The sequence below is a fragment of the Pelodiscus sinensis genome, chromosome 17 (assembly GCF_052426305.1).
Source record: "Pelodiscus sinensis isolate ZL-2025 chromosome 17, ASM5242630v1, whole genome shotgun sequence".
Lineage (NCBI taxonomy): Eukaryota > Metazoa > Chordata > Testudines > Trionychidae > Pelodiscus > Pelodiscus sinensis.
The window spans coordinates 32,887,799-32,906,137 of NC_143068.1; the positions used below are offsets into that span (position 1 = coordinate 32,887,799).

General features: G+C 50.2%; 2 protein-coding genes across 3 annotated transcripts in view; one reads left to right on the forward strand and one right to left on the reverse strand.

Moving 5' to 3' along the window:
- LOC142818822 (tyrosine-protein phosphatase non-receptor type substrate 1-like) overlaps positions 1-17,103 on the reverse strand; it is a 36,128-nt gene extending 19,025 nt beyond the window's left edge. The window contains exons 1-2 of one of the 2 annotated variants that reach the window (XM_075900912.2): positions 16,824-17,103; positions 16,464-16,554 (exon numbers count right to left, since the gene is read on the reverse strand). In XM_075900912.2, coding sequence (XP_075757027.2) covers positions 16,464-16,545 — 82 coding nt within the window. In that variant the 5' untranslated portion in view covers positions 16,546-16,554; positions 16,824-17,103. Of the gene's footprint in view, positions 1-16,463; positions 16,555-16,659 lie in introns of both variants that reach the window. The other variant, XM_075900913.2, reaches the window with a different exon arrangement.
- LOC142818826 (signal-regulatory protein beta-1-like) overlaps positions 16,544-18,339 on the forward strand; it is a 105,020-nt gene continuing 103,224 nt past the window's right edge. Inside the window, exons 1-2 of the mRNA XM_089769813.1 lie at positions 16,544-16,553; positions 16,865-16,958. Coding sequence (XP_089625939.1) covers positions 16,544-16,553; positions 16,865-16,958 — 104 coding nt within the window. The remainder of the gene's footprint in view (positions 16,554-16,864; positions 16,959-18,339) is intronic.

Consider the following 18,339-nt stretch of genomic DNA (forward strand, 5'->3'; position numbering starts at 1 on the left):
TGGGTTCCTCAACTAAGCAAATCTACTTGCACATGAGATTTGTTAGGAAGCTGCTCAACCTTCCACTTGAAAGACAACCCAGCACCCGCACTGGAAAAAAGTGCCACAGCGAGGTTGAGGCTGAACAAGAGGCTATTGTAAAACAACGGAGAGAACCCACGAAAATCAGAGTGCATCCAGCTAGGAGTGTGAAAGGTTAACTGGTAAACAGCGGATGCTTACAGGTTCTGGTTAACTGTTCAATGGTGGTGTCGGCACTTCCTGGGGGGAGGGGCTTTTTTGGGTCGGGGGCCACTGACCCACAGAAAAATCAATCGGGGGCTGCACACAAGGGAGAAAAAAAACTACCCCTCTGCAGCGTGGGCTCCCCAATACTGGGGGGAGCCCCAAGCCTCAGGGCTGGATCCAGGCAAGCTGGGGACTGCATCTGGCCCCCCAGGCCTTAAGTTCTCCACCCCTGCTCTATGGCTAACAGCACGTGGAGAAAAACCCACGGGATAACCAAGTTGTGTTTCAAAGATGCATGCAAATAAGGCCTCCAAAAAATGGACATAGATGTGAACAAATAGGAAGATACACTCCAGAGCGCAACCTTTGGAAACAAGAGCTTCACAAAAGCCTCTGGAGTTATGAGCGGAAGCCACCCAGCTTAGTAGAGAAAAGAGCTCACACAAGACAAAGCACAAAGGTTCAAAAATCACCTTTAAATGTGACAGATGTGGCGGATACTCTCTCTAGAGTGGGTCTCTTCTGCCACCTTTGGGGCTGCCCCAGGGGCACGTACCCACACTCCCTCAAGTCCAAAAGATGCCTTTTACTACTGTAGCCTTTACAGCGAGCTTTACAATTTCAATGCACTGTAGGAAGAGAATGTGTTGATCCCTGTGTCAGCCCCACGAGGCAGGTTGGTGTTATTTCTTCTCAATCAGCCAAGCTGGATGGGCCATTTAAAAAGACACCCGGCAAACTTAAGGGGTTGTGTCCCTGACTATGTTGGCTAACAGGCAGTGATGCTCCTGACCTCTATGAACGTCTCTTTTTTTAAAAATCCAAGTACAGGCCGTCTTTGCGATAAGTCTCACAAAAAACTTGGGACTTACAGTGAAACAATGTAAAGCGGGGAATTTTTTCCCACAACAGACTTCCATTTGCACAAATTGTTTTGTGTGTGTGTGTGTGTGTGTGTGTGTGTGTGTGTGTGTGTGTCTTAAAAGTGGGGAATGGGAGGATCTAACATGCATCAATTCCTACAAACGTCAACTTTAATGCAGAACGGATATTTATCGGGGACACCCTGTATATTTCTGCCCTTCAAAATATCCCCTGGCAAAGAGTTCCACAGGTTGACTGTATGCCTAGTGAAGAAATCCCTCCTTCTGCTTTAATTGCTGCCTATTAATTTCAACCTTAACTCTTATTTCCTGCATTTAAATCTTTACTTGGGATTCTCTTGAATCCAAATACTGGATCTTAGAATAGCAGATCCAGGAAGCGCCATTTGGCACTAAGTAGCCGTGATATTTATGCCGATGCTTCCCAATTAACCAGAAGTTACTACCATTCACTGCCAATAGGCTGTCTGTTCCCTAGGAGACACCCCAGTAAAGCAGCTTCCCAATTAAGCTGAGTATGCTGCCTTAGTTAATGCAAGCGGGCACTTCAGCACAGAATTATCTACTTTTTGTGAGACTGGGAAGGGGTGGACCAGCCCCGGACTGCGAAAGCTGGGCTTAAACAGGCTTACTTGGCTGTAGAAGCCCTGCTGAGCATGCTCAGACTGCAGCCTGAGTATAAAAGCCTGGAGGAGGCCTGGCCCAGAGAGACCGGGAACTAGAAACCAGCCAGCGAGATGTGAATACCCCAGGTGAGGACCAGGAGGAAGGAGAAGCCACTGGAACTCCTGCAGGAGACCCACCAGAGATGGGCCCAGGAATCCAGGCAGCAGGACACTGGCGCTACAGAAGGGCTGGAGGAAGGACCCTGGAAGGAATTCAGCAGAGTACGGTAGGAAGTAGCCCAGGGCGGGGGATTGAGTCCTGACAAGCTCAGCGTATTTTGGGGGGATTCCCCGCTAAGCGAGCAGTGGCCTGTGCCTCTGCTACTAGGGCCCTGGGCTGGGACCCGGGTCTCCCTATGCCCCCCCCTACCTTTGCCTCACCACTCTAACCAGTGGAGTCCGTACCTGCTTTATACTGACTCCAGCTACTAGGCCGCACTGCCTCAGTGAGAGGGGTGTTGAGTGCTAACTGCTGCAGTTAAGTCCTATGATCATAACAGGAGGGCAAGGGGTTTAAGACTGAAGAGAAATTGCTGGACGTGGAGGGTTGCAGTGTAACTTTAAAAGCCGTAGGGACCCCTCCCTGGGGGCGGGGGAGAGGAGAGGAGTGAGCATACAACCCCGTGACAGAGACAAATGTGCATTTTCATCCCAAGGCTGCGTGTGTGTCCACATGCATGTGCAGAAGCAAGTATTTGCACTGGTCAGCTCTGTGGGAACTTTTTCTGAGATCTCCAAAAACATCCCGACCGTTCCGATTTACCTTCCAAAAGGAATGATGATGATGATGATAATAAAGCAGCCTTAGATGAAACGCCATTGTAACTCCATGGCATTCAGCTACCTGGTTATTTAAAATACATTAAGTGGTGCAGTGCCCAGGCGCAGTGGGGCCTGCAAGGTCAGAGCTCACAACTACCAGAAATCATGAAAAATGCTGTAGTCAAGGAGAACGTAGAAACATAAGAGCAGCCAGACTGGGTCAGACCAAAGGTCCATCTAGTCCAGTGTCCTGTGTGCTGTCAATGGCCAATACCAGATGCTCCAGAGAGAGGGAACACAACAGGGAATCCTCACGTGATCCCTCCCCTGCCACCCATTTCCAGACAAACAGAGGCCAGGGACACCATTCCTACCCATCCTGGCTAATAGCCATTGATGGAGCTAACCTCCAGGAATCTAGCTAGCTCCTTTTTTAACCGTTAATGTCCTAGTCTTCACTTAGTGCAGTCAACCTGTGGAACTCCTTGCCAGAGAAAACGTTGTGAAGAAAAACTCCCTTTTGTTTTCCCTAGTTTCTCCCTAGTTCTTGTGTTGTGGGAACAAGTAAATAACTTTTCCTTATTCACTTTCTTCACACCAGTCATGGTTTTATAGACCTCTATCTTATCCCCCCTTAGTCTCCTCTGAAAAGTCCAAGTCTTTTTAATCTCTCTTCATACGGGACCCGATCCAAACCCCTCATCATTTTTGTTGCCCTTTTCTGAACCTTTTCCAATGCCAATATATCTTTTTTTGAGATGAGGCAACCACCTCTGTATTCAAGATGTGGGCGTTCCATGGTTTTATAGAGGCAATAAGACATTCTCTGTCCTATTCTCTATCTCTTTTTTCAGGATTCCAAACATGGTTTGCTTTTTTGACTGCCGCTTCACACTGAATGGATGTTTTCGGAGAACTCTCCACAGTGACTCCAAGATCTCTCTTGAGGAGTAGCTAAATTAGTCCCCATCATATTGTATGTATGGTTGGGATTATATTTTCCAATGTGCATTACTTTGTTTATCAACATTAAATTTAATTTACCATTTTGTTGCCCAGTCACTTAGTTTGGTGAGATCTTTTTGAAGCTCTTCAGTCTGCTTTGGTCTTCACTATCTGGAGCAATTTGGTTGACTACGTGTCTTAAAGCAGAAGACATGTAGAAGTAGCAGCAATATAGGTAGAGATGTTTTGGTACCCTACACAGACACTTTGATGTATTAGTTTGGGCAACACTTGTCACGCTTGCTGTGCCAATAGTTTTTGAAACTGAATTGAACAAGACTTCTATACATGCCGTTGGTTAAGGTTACATTTTTAAATGCTGCATGGAGGGAAATGTAATTTAGTTGCACAGCTTCTGTGGATGTTAATGACACTCACAGTTAGAGTAAATCACTGCCTACCACATTATTACTGGGAGTCAACAGATGACACTATAACAAATGGTGTTAAGTTCTGTTTAACCAAATCTGAAAGCAGTTATCGCTTGAGGAAATGCTTAGTGTTAGCTGTGATGAGCTTTTAAACAACATTTCACAGTAAGGTCTGTTCTTGCTGCCTGAATCCAGCAATTGTCTGTCGTGCAGGAACTGCCCACCAGAAAATATCCCCAGAAAATTATATCCCCACCAGAAAATGAAAGACTTGGACTCAGTATTGCCCTGTGAAGAGTTCTCTTTGCATTGCTCCAGCACAGTAAAGGGATTCACAATTGCTGTAGAGGCCAGATGATTTCTTCAGCACAGGGAACTTGCAGCTAGGCTGAAACCAGTATAATGCTAAGCACTTTCCCACCGTGATGTCTGATGATGGCCAATATCAAAATGCTTCAGAGGATGGTGCAAGACACCCTGTGCTAGACAATTATGCAATGATTTACCAGAGGGGAAGTTTACCACTAGACCCTGTTACTTAATGGCTGGTTGAGGTCCTGCCACAACAGGCTTTTTATCGTGAATAATTGGTCTCCTCTACCGTAACCCATTGTTTATGCATCTACAGTCTCAAGCCTTTGACATCTGAGAAATTCTTGGCATCAATATTTCTTGTGACAGTGAGTTCCAGAGGTTATTTGTGTGAAAACAACCATTTTTGGTTGGTTGCTTTGGGTTTGGATGTGTCTAAGAACATCTGCACATTGATATTTCCCCAAAACAGAACGGGGCTGGTGCAGCGTCAGCACTTTGATATTGAGACACAACTGTGTCCAAAACCCACAACGTTTGAAAGGTGAAAGCCTCCCGTGTCAGCAGATGCTCGTTGGGAATGAAGAATGTGCAAGCTCAGTATCGCAGGCATTTCATGCAGCGGTGAGTGGTGCCAGTCTGGTATTTCTGGGCTCCTACAACGTTCAATGTTACTTTGTCACTGCGTTTCTCAGATACCCTTGCACAGCAGTGTCCCTCTCTGCAGTGTCCCTTTGGGGTGGGAGAGAAATTCTCTAAAGGACAGAAAATTGCTTAGTGGAGAGACTGGGGCACGTACGAGCGGTAAGGAGAGAACATTAATCTCGGCTGTAAATGCCTGTGAAGCAAGACATCACACAATCAGCTGCTCGACTCAGACCTGCCTCCCTTAGTAGCACGGATATCACTGCTCCAAAGCAGCCAGCCATTCAGAGCCACGTGAAAATGGATGTTCACAGAAAGCAAATGTGAGCAAGCCGCACGTGTGCTCATGGGCAGAGAGCCAGTTTTAAGCTGGGCGTTTTAGGGATGTTAAATCGGTTAATTGAATAGTCCAGTAATCTCATGAATTCTTATCGGTTAGTCGACTATTGTATAGTCCCTGGGGGCAGAGCCAGCAGCCAGTGCGCTCCAGCTCCATTTCCGAGGACCTCCTGGCCACTCCGCGCTGCTGCCTCTGTATCAGGCAGCAGAACAGGGTGCCACGCAGGAGCTAGTCTGTGTGGTGAGCCAGTTTAAAAACCAGCTCCCCTCATGGACCAGCTGACTGTTGCCGCATGCTGCTGCCTCTGATACAGAGGCAGCACTGCAGGGTGGCGGCAGCAGCCCCTGTTGGGGAGGGGGGTGTTGCACTCCCAGACCCATTGCAAGCCAGAGCGGAGCTGTGTTGCCTGCCCACCTAGCTCCTAATGCACTTTCAACACAGAGCCACAGTGGGGGTAGGTCTTGGACATGGCATGAGCCGGAACTGAGCCGGGCTGCCTGCCTACCCGGCTCCTAACACACTTTAATTCAGAGCCGCAGCAAGTATGGGTCCCAGAGCTGTCACAAGCCAGGACTGAACTGGGCTGCTAGCCAGACTGCTAAAAAATTTACTGGCGGGGGACTGGGGGAAATGCATGTAGCATTAACTTATAAACTTTTTCTTATCAGTGAATTGGTTAATCAACTATCCTATTACATCCCTAGTGCATTTGCACAGTCTCTGCAGAAAGAATGCTATAGAATCACAAAACACTAAAACTGGAAGGGACCTCGAGAGTCATCAAGTCCAGCCCCCTGCCCTCACTGCAGGACCAAGCACCGTCTAGAATATCATCCCTGATAGATGCCTATCTAATCTGCTCTGAAATATCTCCCGAGATGGAGACCCCACAACCTCCCTAGGCAACTTCTTCCCGCGTTTATCCACCCTGCCAGGTAGGGAAGTTTTTCCCAATGTCCAACCTAACCCTCCCTTGCTGCAATTGAAGCCCATTGCTGCTTGCTGTATCCTCAGAGATCCAGGAGAACAATTTTCCTCCCTCCTCCTTGTAAGACCCAATTTGGAACAAGTGTTCCTCAAGCCCCAGAACCCAGCTCGGAGGCTGTGAAGAGCTGACACAGATGAGCTGTGCATCTTGGCACTTGATCTCTGAGCGTAGGAGATCAGATAGGGCATTCCTGTAACACCGCCCGCTAAGCAGCCCAGATAAGCATCTCACCACACTGGTCCGTCCTAGCGAAGTCTGCACACAGGCAGTTACTGGTGTGCATACACAGGGAAAGTTACATTTCTGCTCTGCGCCAGTATCTCCGACAGCCTCATTTCCCTGAAGCAAGACTTGTGCCACCCTGAAAGTAAGAGATCCTCATCCCAAAGCTTTCTGCAGTATCGACTCTCACCCCCACCCCCCGGCTGCCTCCTGCGAGGCAATTCCCCCCACCAGCTTCTCCAAGCCGCCTACAGTCTCCCAGGAAATAGAATCCATGGTGAGCGGCTTGTGACCCTCTGAGCAAACGCAACAGCTTGAAGTTTGACGGTAGAATCCCTACAGCAAACCAATCAATTCAACGAGGAAAAAGCAGCAAGAATCCTACAGCCACCGCGCGCGAGGACATCACAACCGTGTCTGCGAACACAGGGAGGCCAAGCGCTGCACGTCAACTCTCTGCCATGAAACGGTCACTCAGCTCTGCTGCATATGCAGGTATTGTCAGCGCCTGTTCCATTTCTATAAATCACGGCACCAACCAATCGCCTTGAAACACAGGGGGCATCTCTCCCACCTCACTAGTGGCTGTTTTTCATGCAGGTCTTTGTCTTACCTCTCTCAAATAAGCCCTTTCTCTAGGCAGCTCCGTAATGGGTGACACCGGCTGAGTTTCTCGCTGACAGTCACTACATAAGAACGGCCAGACTGGGTCAGACCAAAGGTCCATCTAGCCCAGTGTCCTGCCCTCTTACAGTGGCCTATGCCAGGGGCCCCAGAGGTAGTAAACAGAACAGGGAATCAAGTGATTCCTCCCTGTGATCCATTTCCAACCTCTGACAAACAGTGGCTAGGGACACCATTCCTACCTGTCTGGCTAATAGCCATTGATGGACCTAACCTCTATGCATTTCAGGTTTTTTTTAAAACTTTGTTGCAATCCTGATCTTCACAATATCCTCTGGCAAGGAGTTCCACAAGTTGACTGCACTGCGTGAGGAAAAACTCCCTTTTGTTTGTTTTAAACCTGTTATCTATTCATTTCATTTAGTAATCCCTAGTTCTTAGGTTATGGGAACAAGTAACTAACTTTTCCTTATACACTTTTTCTATACCAGTCATGATTTTATAGACCTCTATCATACCCCCTGTTAGTATCCTCTTTTCTAAGCTGAAAAGTCTCAGTCTTTTTAATCTCTCTTCCTCTGAGACCTGTTCCATACCTCTCCATCAGTTCTGGTGCCCTCTTTCTGAACTAGAGCGATGTGTAACTTGTTGGAGAGTGTAGAAGAGGATATAAATCTCTAGAGAGCATTGGCTTTTAGCTCTGGAGGTCTCTGGTTCACTCCCCTCTTTGTGGTGCAAGAAGTGGCCATAACATACGCTCTCGAGGCATGGAGCTAGGGCGCCCTTGGTGGGTGGCTCCCTGCCATGGAGCTGTGTGACGTAGTGGGGGTGCTGTCTACTTTTGTAATCCTATGTTCACTCTGGTGTTGCATTCACCGTTTGTCTTATGGGGTTCTATGTGATCCTACTGTCTTATGCTGCTCTGTAGTTACACTGTGCGTGGGAGTGTGCATGCCTCAGTTTACCCAGGCCCTGCAGCACTGGCTGCATGAGGAGGGGGAGGCTGGGTGTGACACACTGGGGAAGTATGTGCAGTCTGTCACCTCCTGAGGCCCAGGCGACAGCACATGGCACCTTGGGCCTGGAAGGAGGATGATGGAGGAGGCGGGGCTGCTTGGGGCGAGTGAGGAGTGGCTGTGGGGGTGAGGCAGGCCCGGCTGGTAGGATGAGGAGAGCAGACAGAGCAGGAAAGGGGGCCTGTGAGCCCTCCTCCCCTCCCCGAGAGGAATAAGGCTATCTGCTCTCGGTGTTTGAGCTAACATCGCTCTCATGCTGCGCTGTGTCCCTGAGAAGCAGTAAAACCTACTCTGACTGGCTGAGAGTCACATCTGGCTGTGCATGGGGGTGCAGGGTCAGGGTCTCCCCGACACGCCGTCACAAACTAGCACCAGAATCATGCCAGGCTTGTCACTCTGACTACTCATGGGCTGGACTCGAGGCTCATTTCTCAAATGGAAACCTAGAGGCTGGGACGGAGAACTGGGGGGATGGCTAGCACTGCTGGCGAAGAGTCAGGCGTAGATATATGCACTGTTCCCAGAAGCCATGGCAACAAGTCTACAGTTAGTACGATAGAAGTAGTATTAAATTTGGGCCTTAGCACGGCGCACACGAATTGCTTTGAAAACGGACCTCATAGGCTAGCACAGCTGTTCTCTGCCACGATCGTTTGGCAGTAACAAGGAATGCAGCTTCCACTGTAAAAACAAGAGTTTCCATCATTCTGTCAACTTCTAGGACTAGAGCCTCTTCTTGAAAGAGTTCTAGAACATCGGTGTCCACCTCCCCAGCGCAACGTTCACTCGCACCCCAGCTCAGCAATTCTCCCGCAGGTCTGACTCTCAGCCCTGGTCCGCACTAGGACTTGATTCGAAAGAGCTCCCCTTAGGTCGAATTCTTAAGTGGAGTGTCCGCACTACCAAGCCCGTTATTTTGAACTAATGGGCTAATTCATTCGAAAAGCAGGAGTACAGATTTCATCAGGAGTCACGCTAATTCCGAACGGTTTATTTCAAAATAATGGGAGCGTGGATGCTCCGGTACCACTATTTCAAAATAAGAGTCATTCGAACGAATTACTTCCCAGTGCTTCCTGGGGCTCTAAGTCTGAGGCAGTGCCTCCACGTTAACCGAGCCTGCCTTGGACTCATTTCGATGCTTCCCCATAGCGAGGATACGCTATTTCAAATTCGTTACATCAGGAGTTAGTTAAGTGGAATTTAATAATTTTGAAATAGTTTCCTAGTGTAGACATGTGGCAGTTTGCCTTGGAGATCTTCCCATTTTATCTAGGTTCCCATACTGACAGGCAGCACGGTACAACCTGACCGGGGGACGGGGCCCTGAGGAGAACCCGCCGGAGTGGAACTAAATGCTCGCCACAGCCTGTCATTTGTATCAGCATTTCTCCAACGAAAGTTTGCAGAGAAGATATTTCCCTTCTGCATCATGCTTGCCACAGCAATATTTGATTCAATCGCATTTGCCAAAGAGGGGGAAGTTTCCAACGTTGCATCAACTGTCTGAAACAGCTTCCTGCTGCTCTCATCAGCCAGCAAAACAAAATTCTACTACATCCAGAGGAAAGATCCTAGATAAAGTTTCCCAGTAGGAATGAACCTGTCGATAGCAGGAGCCCAAGGCAGAGGGAATGTGTAGGCTAGTCGAATGTACAGCGTGTAATGGATTTGAGAGCGCTCTTCTTCCTCCTCCCTCTCACCATCTGTCGATCTCTCGGAAAGGCATGCACTGTACCCAGAGAAGAGGAAGATGGGGGAAGTGCCTGCGCTCGAATCCTGGGGGGGTCTGTGGAGCCCTGAGAACAGACATCTATTGGTCTGGATGTGATTCAGCCAAGTTGCGTGTTGCTCATCTCTTTCCCTTGCACAGGCAGACTTCCAGAGGTACATAACCTGATCTCCGGTACACCAACGTAAATCTAGAGTAACTCCATAGATGCTAATGGAACTACTTTGGATTTACACCAGCAAAACTAGGCCTACACCAACAGCAAAACGATAGCCTGGATCAACACTCTGAGATCGGTCCGTGGGTGAGCCATTTAGCAGGTCTAGTTAAGACCCACCAAATCGACTGCAGATCACTCTCCTGTCAACCCTGTTACTCTACCCTGGATGAGAAGAGTAACAGAAGCGGATGGGAGGGTTTCTTCTGTCGACCCCCAGTGGACCGTAGACCCAGTGGTAACTTGACTTAAAAGTATGTTGACTCCAGCTATGTTATTCACATTGCTGGAGTTGCATGGCTTAAGTCAACATACTGTTGTGGTGTAGTTGTAGCCTAGGGAAAGGAACTTGGGCCTTGAACTGTAATTGTTAGGTCACAGTGTGTTGAAACCCACTATACATAATCTTCAGTTGGGATGGCATTTCCCTACTCCGCCCCCCATCTTCAGGCTACTTGGCATGGATAGGAAGTGGCAGAGCTCTCGAAACTTCCCTTCATGCTCTGGGAGCTCAAAAGCCATCTGTGTTTTGAAGTTGGGATCTTCAGGCAGTTAGTCCAACCCCCGTCCAGCCCTATTCTGGCCACACATGTGCATCCGAGTGGCCGTCAGCGTCTAACTGGAGAGAGAATGCGGGGAACGAGTCTGTTCATTGTTGCGGAGTCCGACGGGCGACTCGCGTTCTGTCGCGGGACGGCCCATTCTGTTGTCGCAGCTGGCGAGGTCACCGCATGTGATGTGGCTGTTTGCTTCAGCTGGAGCTGGCACTTTGCAAAGAACCATCAGTGTAACTGTGAAACAAACTGCTTCACACCATCCCTGCTGTTGGCTGCCAGGCATTCATCTGGCGGCTTCGGTTTCCTAGTTGTCTCTGTCAACGCAACACAGCCGTGCCCTCTTCGGGAACGTATTTCAAATGTTGCCTTTGCATCTGGCCTTCACCCCACACACAATCTCCCAAATCTGCCAGTTCTCCATCACCTACCATGACCCGGCTGCTCTACAGGTCCAACCCAAGCTACTGCAGATATGAAGATGCACTGCAATGGCTCAGACGCGTTTGCAGGATATGCCTAGCACGCAGGCGTCTGATGTGATCTGCCATGTTAGCATTTCCTAGCTTCAACTAGGCGTATTTACATCACACATCTTACAAGTGCCCAGCTGTCACTGTGCAAAATGGGCCTCTCTCTGTGTGTCTATTGACATAGCCGGCTAATTAATTCCTGGCACAAGTCTAAAGGTGTCAGCGGAGTATTCAGGGGATGTATTTGGTCCAGTATTAGGTCTGGAAGTTTTTGGAGCTGTCTCTGAACTATCAGTGTGAGTCTTTTTCCGCCCTCAGCACTATGAGAAAAGAGGAAGCTGAGCTGAAAACCTCTATGCATACCAGAATAGTGATAGAAATGTAGCCGTGTTAGTCTGGGGTAGCTGAAGCAAAATGCAGGACATTGTAGCACTTTAAAGACTAACAAGATGGTTTATTAGATGATGAGCTTTCGTGGGCCAGACCCACTTCCTCAGATCTTCTAGGGACCTAGTAGTGTAGTTGATTAACCGATAAGCAAAAGCGTATAGGTTAATACTATAGACTACATGCATTTATTCTACCCGCCCCTGGTCGGCAACCTGGCTCAGTCCTGGCTTGTCCGGGACCTACCCTCACTGCGGCTCTGCATTTAAAGTGTATTAGGAGGTAGGTTAGCAGGCAGCCCAACTCAGTTCTGGCTTGTGCCGGGTCTAGAACAGATGACCACCCCCCCCTCGCTCATCCCTCGACAGGGGCTGCTGCCACCCCGTGCTGCTGCCTCTGTATCAGAGGCAGAAGCACGGGGCGACAGGCAGCCGGTCTACGACGGGGGCTGGTTTGTAAACTGGCTCCCCTTGCAGACCAGCTTCTGCCTGGCACCCCATACTGCTGCCTCTGACACAGCGGCAGCAGCAAGGAGTGGCAGGGGGTTCCTCGGAAGTGGGGCTGGAGCGCACTGGCTGCCAGCCCCTCCCTCGGGTACTACAAAGTAGTCGACTAACCAATAAGAATTCATGAGGTTACTCAACTATTCAATGAACTGATATTTAACATCACTTCAACTTACCAGAAAGAAAATGCAAAGTTTAGGCTGGAACGCCATTCCCCGCCACCCCTTGGTGACTGGACATTTTCTCTTCCTCTCGTTATTTTTCTCACTATTAAAACCCACTTCTCCATAATCTCTTCCCCTCTGCATTGTCTCCCCAAAGCAGAACCCAGGCACCGCTACAGGTGAGCTTCTTGAACCCAGCAGGATTTAAAAATCAGGCCAAAATTCACCCCTCCCCGTTCACGAAGGCTCCTACGGCACAGCGCGGAGGCACTGAGTGGGAAGCTGTTTGGAAAGTTTCATCTACTAGTCTGTGCTACACAGCTACTGAGTCAGACACCGATCCTGTGACACGCAGACGGCACAGAGACCGAGATCATGAGCTCCTTCTGCCGCATCACACCCATGCGTGCACACAGCCAAGATCCACAGCCGAAAGGCAAGATGCCTCTCCCAAATGAACACGCAGTCAGCCACAAACCACTTCCCAGGTACACCACTGATGCTTTCCTTAGAAAACCTGTTTTCTTAGGAAACCTTTAATGCCTTTAAAAAAATTAGTATTTAGGGCGAGTCCAGGATCAGGCCTGCCCTTCCCAACAGCTGTAATCTACTTTGCTAATCTTGAAATTTTACATCCTGGTAAAGTGGTTTTTTTTTTTGTTTTTTTTTAAATAAAGCACTACATTGCATCACATTACTCAATATTCTTGTAAGTGTGGAAGAAACCTCAGTTTACTGGCCCAGAACATATACAGGAAAGAATATGTAATGGGGGAAGTGGCAAAGGTTTGAGTGAATGATACTCCTAGCCCAGCAAGGAGACAGCAGTGTGTCCGACACCACGACCTCAGCAACATATCGCCTCATCATGATTTTTGCTTGGCTTAGAAGACCAGTACGTTTTTTGATACCTGAGGTTTAAAACTTCCTGTTTTGTGAGTCATGATTTTTTTCTTTCTCCTGATTTTCAAGTAACGGATGCTAAGTGGGTTGGGATGGGTTAAGCTTTAATTGCTGGAGAGCTGCAGCGACTGTCTAAATTCTGGGCCATAAAAATAGCTTTTCTTCAAAAGCAATTTAAAGCAACACTGGAAGCAGCACTGTGAGTGTTGCTAAGAGAAAGGACCTCACGCTAGTAAAGAAATGCACAGCTGGCTGGAATATTTGCAGTCTGTGTCACTGTCACTAGAAAGAGATAATTTCAACTAGAGAAAGAGCCCAAAAATAATTCCCTGCTACAATGCTTAAAATTTCCCTCTGCAATGAGGCTACACAGCTAAGAAAATTAGCAGGTGCTTGCTATAAATGAGCCTGGCATTTGCAAGTCAGAAAAAGGAAAAGAAAGCTAGAGATATATTTACACAGGGCTATATGGGGCCCCAGACAGGATTGCAGGGTTGCAGGAAGGGTGTATTTCACAGGAGTGGTATGAGCAGAAAGCATGTGTAGTTCATGAGGGCAATGTTCTTCACTTCAATAATTCTTACTTGTGATTCTCCCCCACTCCTTCTCCACAGCACTGGCAGAACCACAGAAATGTGGATTTGAATCTCTTATGCTTAGATAAATGGGATCCAGAGAAAGCAGCCCGGTTCGGGAAAATTGTTGTTGGGGAGGTGAAGGGCAGTAGTGGCCTTGATTTGGCAAATTTCTAGTTTGAGGGCAGCTTTACTAGCAAGCAGCTGGTGTCACTTTTTGGCAGGAAAGAAATATTCTGGGTTGTGTCTTTTCCTCCCACCCACTCAGAAACCTCGTGGCAGCTCTCCCGGGAACCTGTCTACCTTTGACTGAGCAGTGGCCACAGACTAGTGCATTCAAGTGTATGAAAATGGACAGACACCGTGGAAAGAACCCCTCCCTGAAAAGTTTGCACAGAATCCTCTCGCTGACAGACTAGAGAGAGGTTCTCTCACTGTCTCCTTTGAGTCATGATCAATGACATTGCCTGGCTCATGGACTGGCATTAGAGGTGGCTGGACATTAGTGTGGGCTCGCTACTCCAGCATACAAAGGCTTCCTAAGAAAGCCAGGCCTTGATTTCGGTCACACAAGTGGCCTTCCGTGGTGGATTAACTAACTGCTCAGAGCTGTCAGAGAGGGAGCCGGGTTAAGGAGTGAGTTGCAATTCAAGCTTCTGCCATGATAAAATTGTGAGTTTTGAAGGTGTCGGCAGACTCCTTGTTGTTTTTAATGCTGAGAGATACAGATAAAATTACAGCATTTCAGCTGCAAGCGAAGCACCATTGAAATGCAACAGTAACTACACGGTTCTATTCTTGGTGGAGGAGGGAAGTTTTTACTGACACTGATGGAGGGAAGGGAGTGAAAAGAGGGAAGTGCAAAAGGCAGGAGAAATAAACAAATTGAGTAAAGAAATGCACCATGATAGCGCCGTCCACGGAGCTCAAAAGTCTTTTGTGAGCATTAAACAAATCATCTGACAGAGTCAGTATTGTGAGCCAGGCACAGTACAAGTGCCTAGATTAGGCTTTGTCTACACTAGCAGAGCCCTACACGGATACAAAACTTGTGCTCACATATGCAAAAATGGTCCGGGGATATCTGCAACCCCCTCTGTGGGTGTGGAGTGGCTATAAAGTGGCTATCTGCAAATTTGCACCATTCTAGAGGAAAAAAATTGTATCCGCAACCATATCCACAAAAACGCGCCACGGATGTCTGCAGCCACAAGTGCGGATGCCCACGAATACGAATTGCAGGGCTCTATACACTTTTGCTGGCAATTTTTTAATCTGTCAGGGTGTGAAAAAAATCCCCACACCCCAACTGCCATAAGTTTTGCTGCCAAAAGTGCCGGTGTGGACAGTGCTATGTTGGTGGGAAAGCTCATTCTGCCAACATAGCTACAACCGCACCTTGAGGGTCGTTTAATTGGAGTGGCTGAAGAGCTCTCTCCTATCAACATACAATGGCTACATAGGAAGCTGTACAGCAGCACAGCTGCACCGCAAGAGGGTACCTAGCCTAGACCGGGTCAAACTCAGCTTCAAGTCAGTGAGTGCAATTCCCCTTATGATACAAACTTCATGGTGGATTACTAGAGCCAGAAAACGGATGCAAAGTGGTGAAAGTTGCGCTGACTGGGCATTCAGTGATTGTGCAAAGTGAGTGAGATTTGCACACTCTGAGCTGCAAAAAGGAGGGTACGGCACGCAAAAAGCAACTAGCAGGACTGTGTAAGAAATCAGACAATGACAGCGGTGCCTGTTTTACAGCTTCCTGAAAGGGCTCATGAAAATCAATCTGGAATATGATAGGATGTATTTAAAGACATTCCTGAATAATTCCCCATGTGAATTCTCTTATTCTGGACTAAGACTATCCACACCTGGAGTTAACCAGGAGCCACGTCCTGCGTATACGTGCCCTCGCGGCTGCCGGTTGGTGTGTAAAAAACACAGTCCGAGTGGCAGATTTGTGCCATTTTGACCAATTCACCCAGCCTGCAGATCGCAGCAGCCATATGCACCAGTGACTCGTGGTAGCATCCCAGTGCCCTCCACCAAAATTCTCACTGCTAAATGGGGTGCCCCCTCCCTCCACCCCTCTCACCTCAAGCACTAGCTGCTTATAGCTATCCCAGCAAGGGGCCAGTTCTAACCCTGCCCAGTTGAACCCCCAGTGCCCGGTTTTCACCAGACCAGGGGGTGTTTACCTGGTGGCACAATCTCTAGATTACAGAAAAATCAACTCCTCCCCCCCCCACCACCACGCACATTACACAGCGCAAGCCAGACCCCCGTGGACCCAGGGGAGAAGCGCCCAGGTTACTCCCACAGCAGCCCAGTTACAGCCCCCCCCCGTCTTTAATGTGCCCCCTCCCCGGCTAGGGCGCTGCGGCAGCTAAAGATCAACAGACAAGCTTGCTGGGGGGGGGGGCCAGACACTCCCGGGGGGGCAGGGAAGAGTCGGGGAGCAGACACTCCCGGGGGGGGGCAGGGAAGAGCCGGGGGGCAGACACTCTCGGGGGGGGGGGGGCAGGGAAGAGCCGGGGGGCAGACACTCCCGGGGGGAAGATACTCCGGGGGGCACGGAAGAGCCGGGGGGGGCAGGGAAGAGCCGGGGGGCAGACACTCCCGGGGGTCAGGGAAGAGCCGGGGGGGCAGGGAAGAGCCGGGGGGCAGACACTACTGGGGGGGGGGGGGCAGGGAAGAGGGCAGACACTACTGGGGGCAGACACTCCCCGGGGGGAAGATACTCCGGGGGGCACGGAAGAGCCGGGGGGGGGCAGGGAAGAGCCGGGGGGGCAGACACTCCCGGGGGTCAGGGAAGAGCCGGGGGGAGCAGGGAAGAGCCCGGGGGGGGGGGGCTCACGCCAGCCTGCCCACCGGGAGCAGCATCACTTACCGGGCCAGGCGAGCAGGCCGAGGAGCAGCAGGCAGGTGAGCCCCCGGGCCGGGGCGCGGGCGCGGCGGGCGCCGGGCTCCATGGCGGGCGGCTGGCGGGGACAGAAAGGAGGAAGAGTCGCATGAAGGGGCCGGCTCCGCTCGGGCTCAGGGCCGCCCCCCGGAGGAGGAGGAGGAGGAGGCGTCGCGCCCCCCACCTGGGCAGCCGGCTCGGGGGACCGGGCGTCGCTCGCCGGCCCGCCCGCTGCAGCCCGGCCCCTGCGGCGGGTGTGTGGCCGCGGCGCGGGCTCCCGCTCCGGTTCCTGGCGCTGGCAGCCCCCCCGGTTGCCTAGCACGGAGGAGGCGGCTTCCAGGCACGTACCCGGGCGCAGGAACAGCCCCCCCGGGCCGCCCCGATTTAAGGTCGCTCGCCGGGCGGGTGCAGCCCCGGGCCGGGCTCCACACCCCCCTGCTGCGCTACGGTCATCCCGGAGCAGCCCCGCGTTGCCGGCTTAAGGTGGGCCGGGCGAGTTCCCTCCCCCGCGCCTGGCAGCTGCTTCTGGGGAGGGCGCGGAGCGAACCGCGTGCCCCCGGCGTCGCCCTTTGGCTTTGCCCGCTGCTGTCACTTCCTCCGCCAGGGGAGCCCTGGTCTGCCCCGAGCTTGGGGAAAGGCTGAGGAAGGAGGGCGGGAAGCAGAGGGAGTGAGGGGATGGGCTTCCCAGTGGTTAGAGCTCCAGTCTGCAACTTGGTAGACGGGGGGCGCGAGTCCCTGTCGTACCACAGCTTCCCTGCGTGCCTCGATTCCCCCTCCGTGCACTGGGGGTGGCAGCCCTGCCCTGCCCCTCAGGAGGACAAGCAGGTGGAATCACATTCTTGAAGAAGGGGCTCAGAGATGTCAGTGGGCAGCATGGAAGTGCTGTGGGGCAGGGCCTGGCTTGTTCTGTGTCTGTGCAGCACCTAGCACAATGTATCCAAGGGGTAGCTCAATGTATCCAAGGGGTAGCTCAATGTATCCAAGGGGTAGCCTTGTTAGTCTAAATCTGCAAAAGCCATGAGAAATCCTGTGGCACTTTATAGATTAACAGATTTATTGGCACATAAGCTTTCGTGGGCAAAGACCCACTTGTCAGATGCATGTAGTGGAAATTCCAGAGGCAAGTATAAATACACAGGCATAAGAAAAGAGTAGGATCAAGAGTAAGGCTGTAGATAACGAGGTCAATTCAGTCAGGGAAGATAAGGCCCACTTTTTTAGCTGCTGATGTGGAGGTGTGGAAAACCAAGAGAGGAGAAACTGCTTTTGTAGTTGGCTAGCCTTTCACAGTCTTTGTTTAATCCTAAATGGATGGTATCAAATTTGCAGATGAACTGTAGCTCAGCAGTTTCTCTTTTAAGTCTGTTCTTGAAGTTTTTTTGTTGCAGGATGGCTACTTTTAAATCTGCTACTGTGTGTCCAGGGAGATTGAAGTGTTCCCCTACAGGTTTTTGTATATTGCCATTCCTAATATCTGATTTGTGTCCATTTATTCTTTTACGTAGCGACTGTCCAGTTTGGCTAATGTATATAGCAGAGGGGCATTGCTGGCACATGATGGCATAGATCACATTGGTAGATGTGCAGGTAAATGAACACTTGATGGTGTGGCTGATCTGATTAGCTCCTGTGATGGTGTCGCTGGTGTAGATATGTGGGCAGAGTTGGCACCGAGGTTTGTTGCAGGGATTCATTCCTGAGTTAGAGTTACTGTGGTGTGCTGTATAGTTGCTGGTGAGAATTTGCTTTAGGTTGGCAGGTTGTCTGTGGGCGAGGACTGGCCTGCCTCCCAAAGCCTGTGAAAGTGAGGGATCATTGTCCAGGATGGGTTGTAGATCACTGATGATGCATTGGAGAGGTTTTA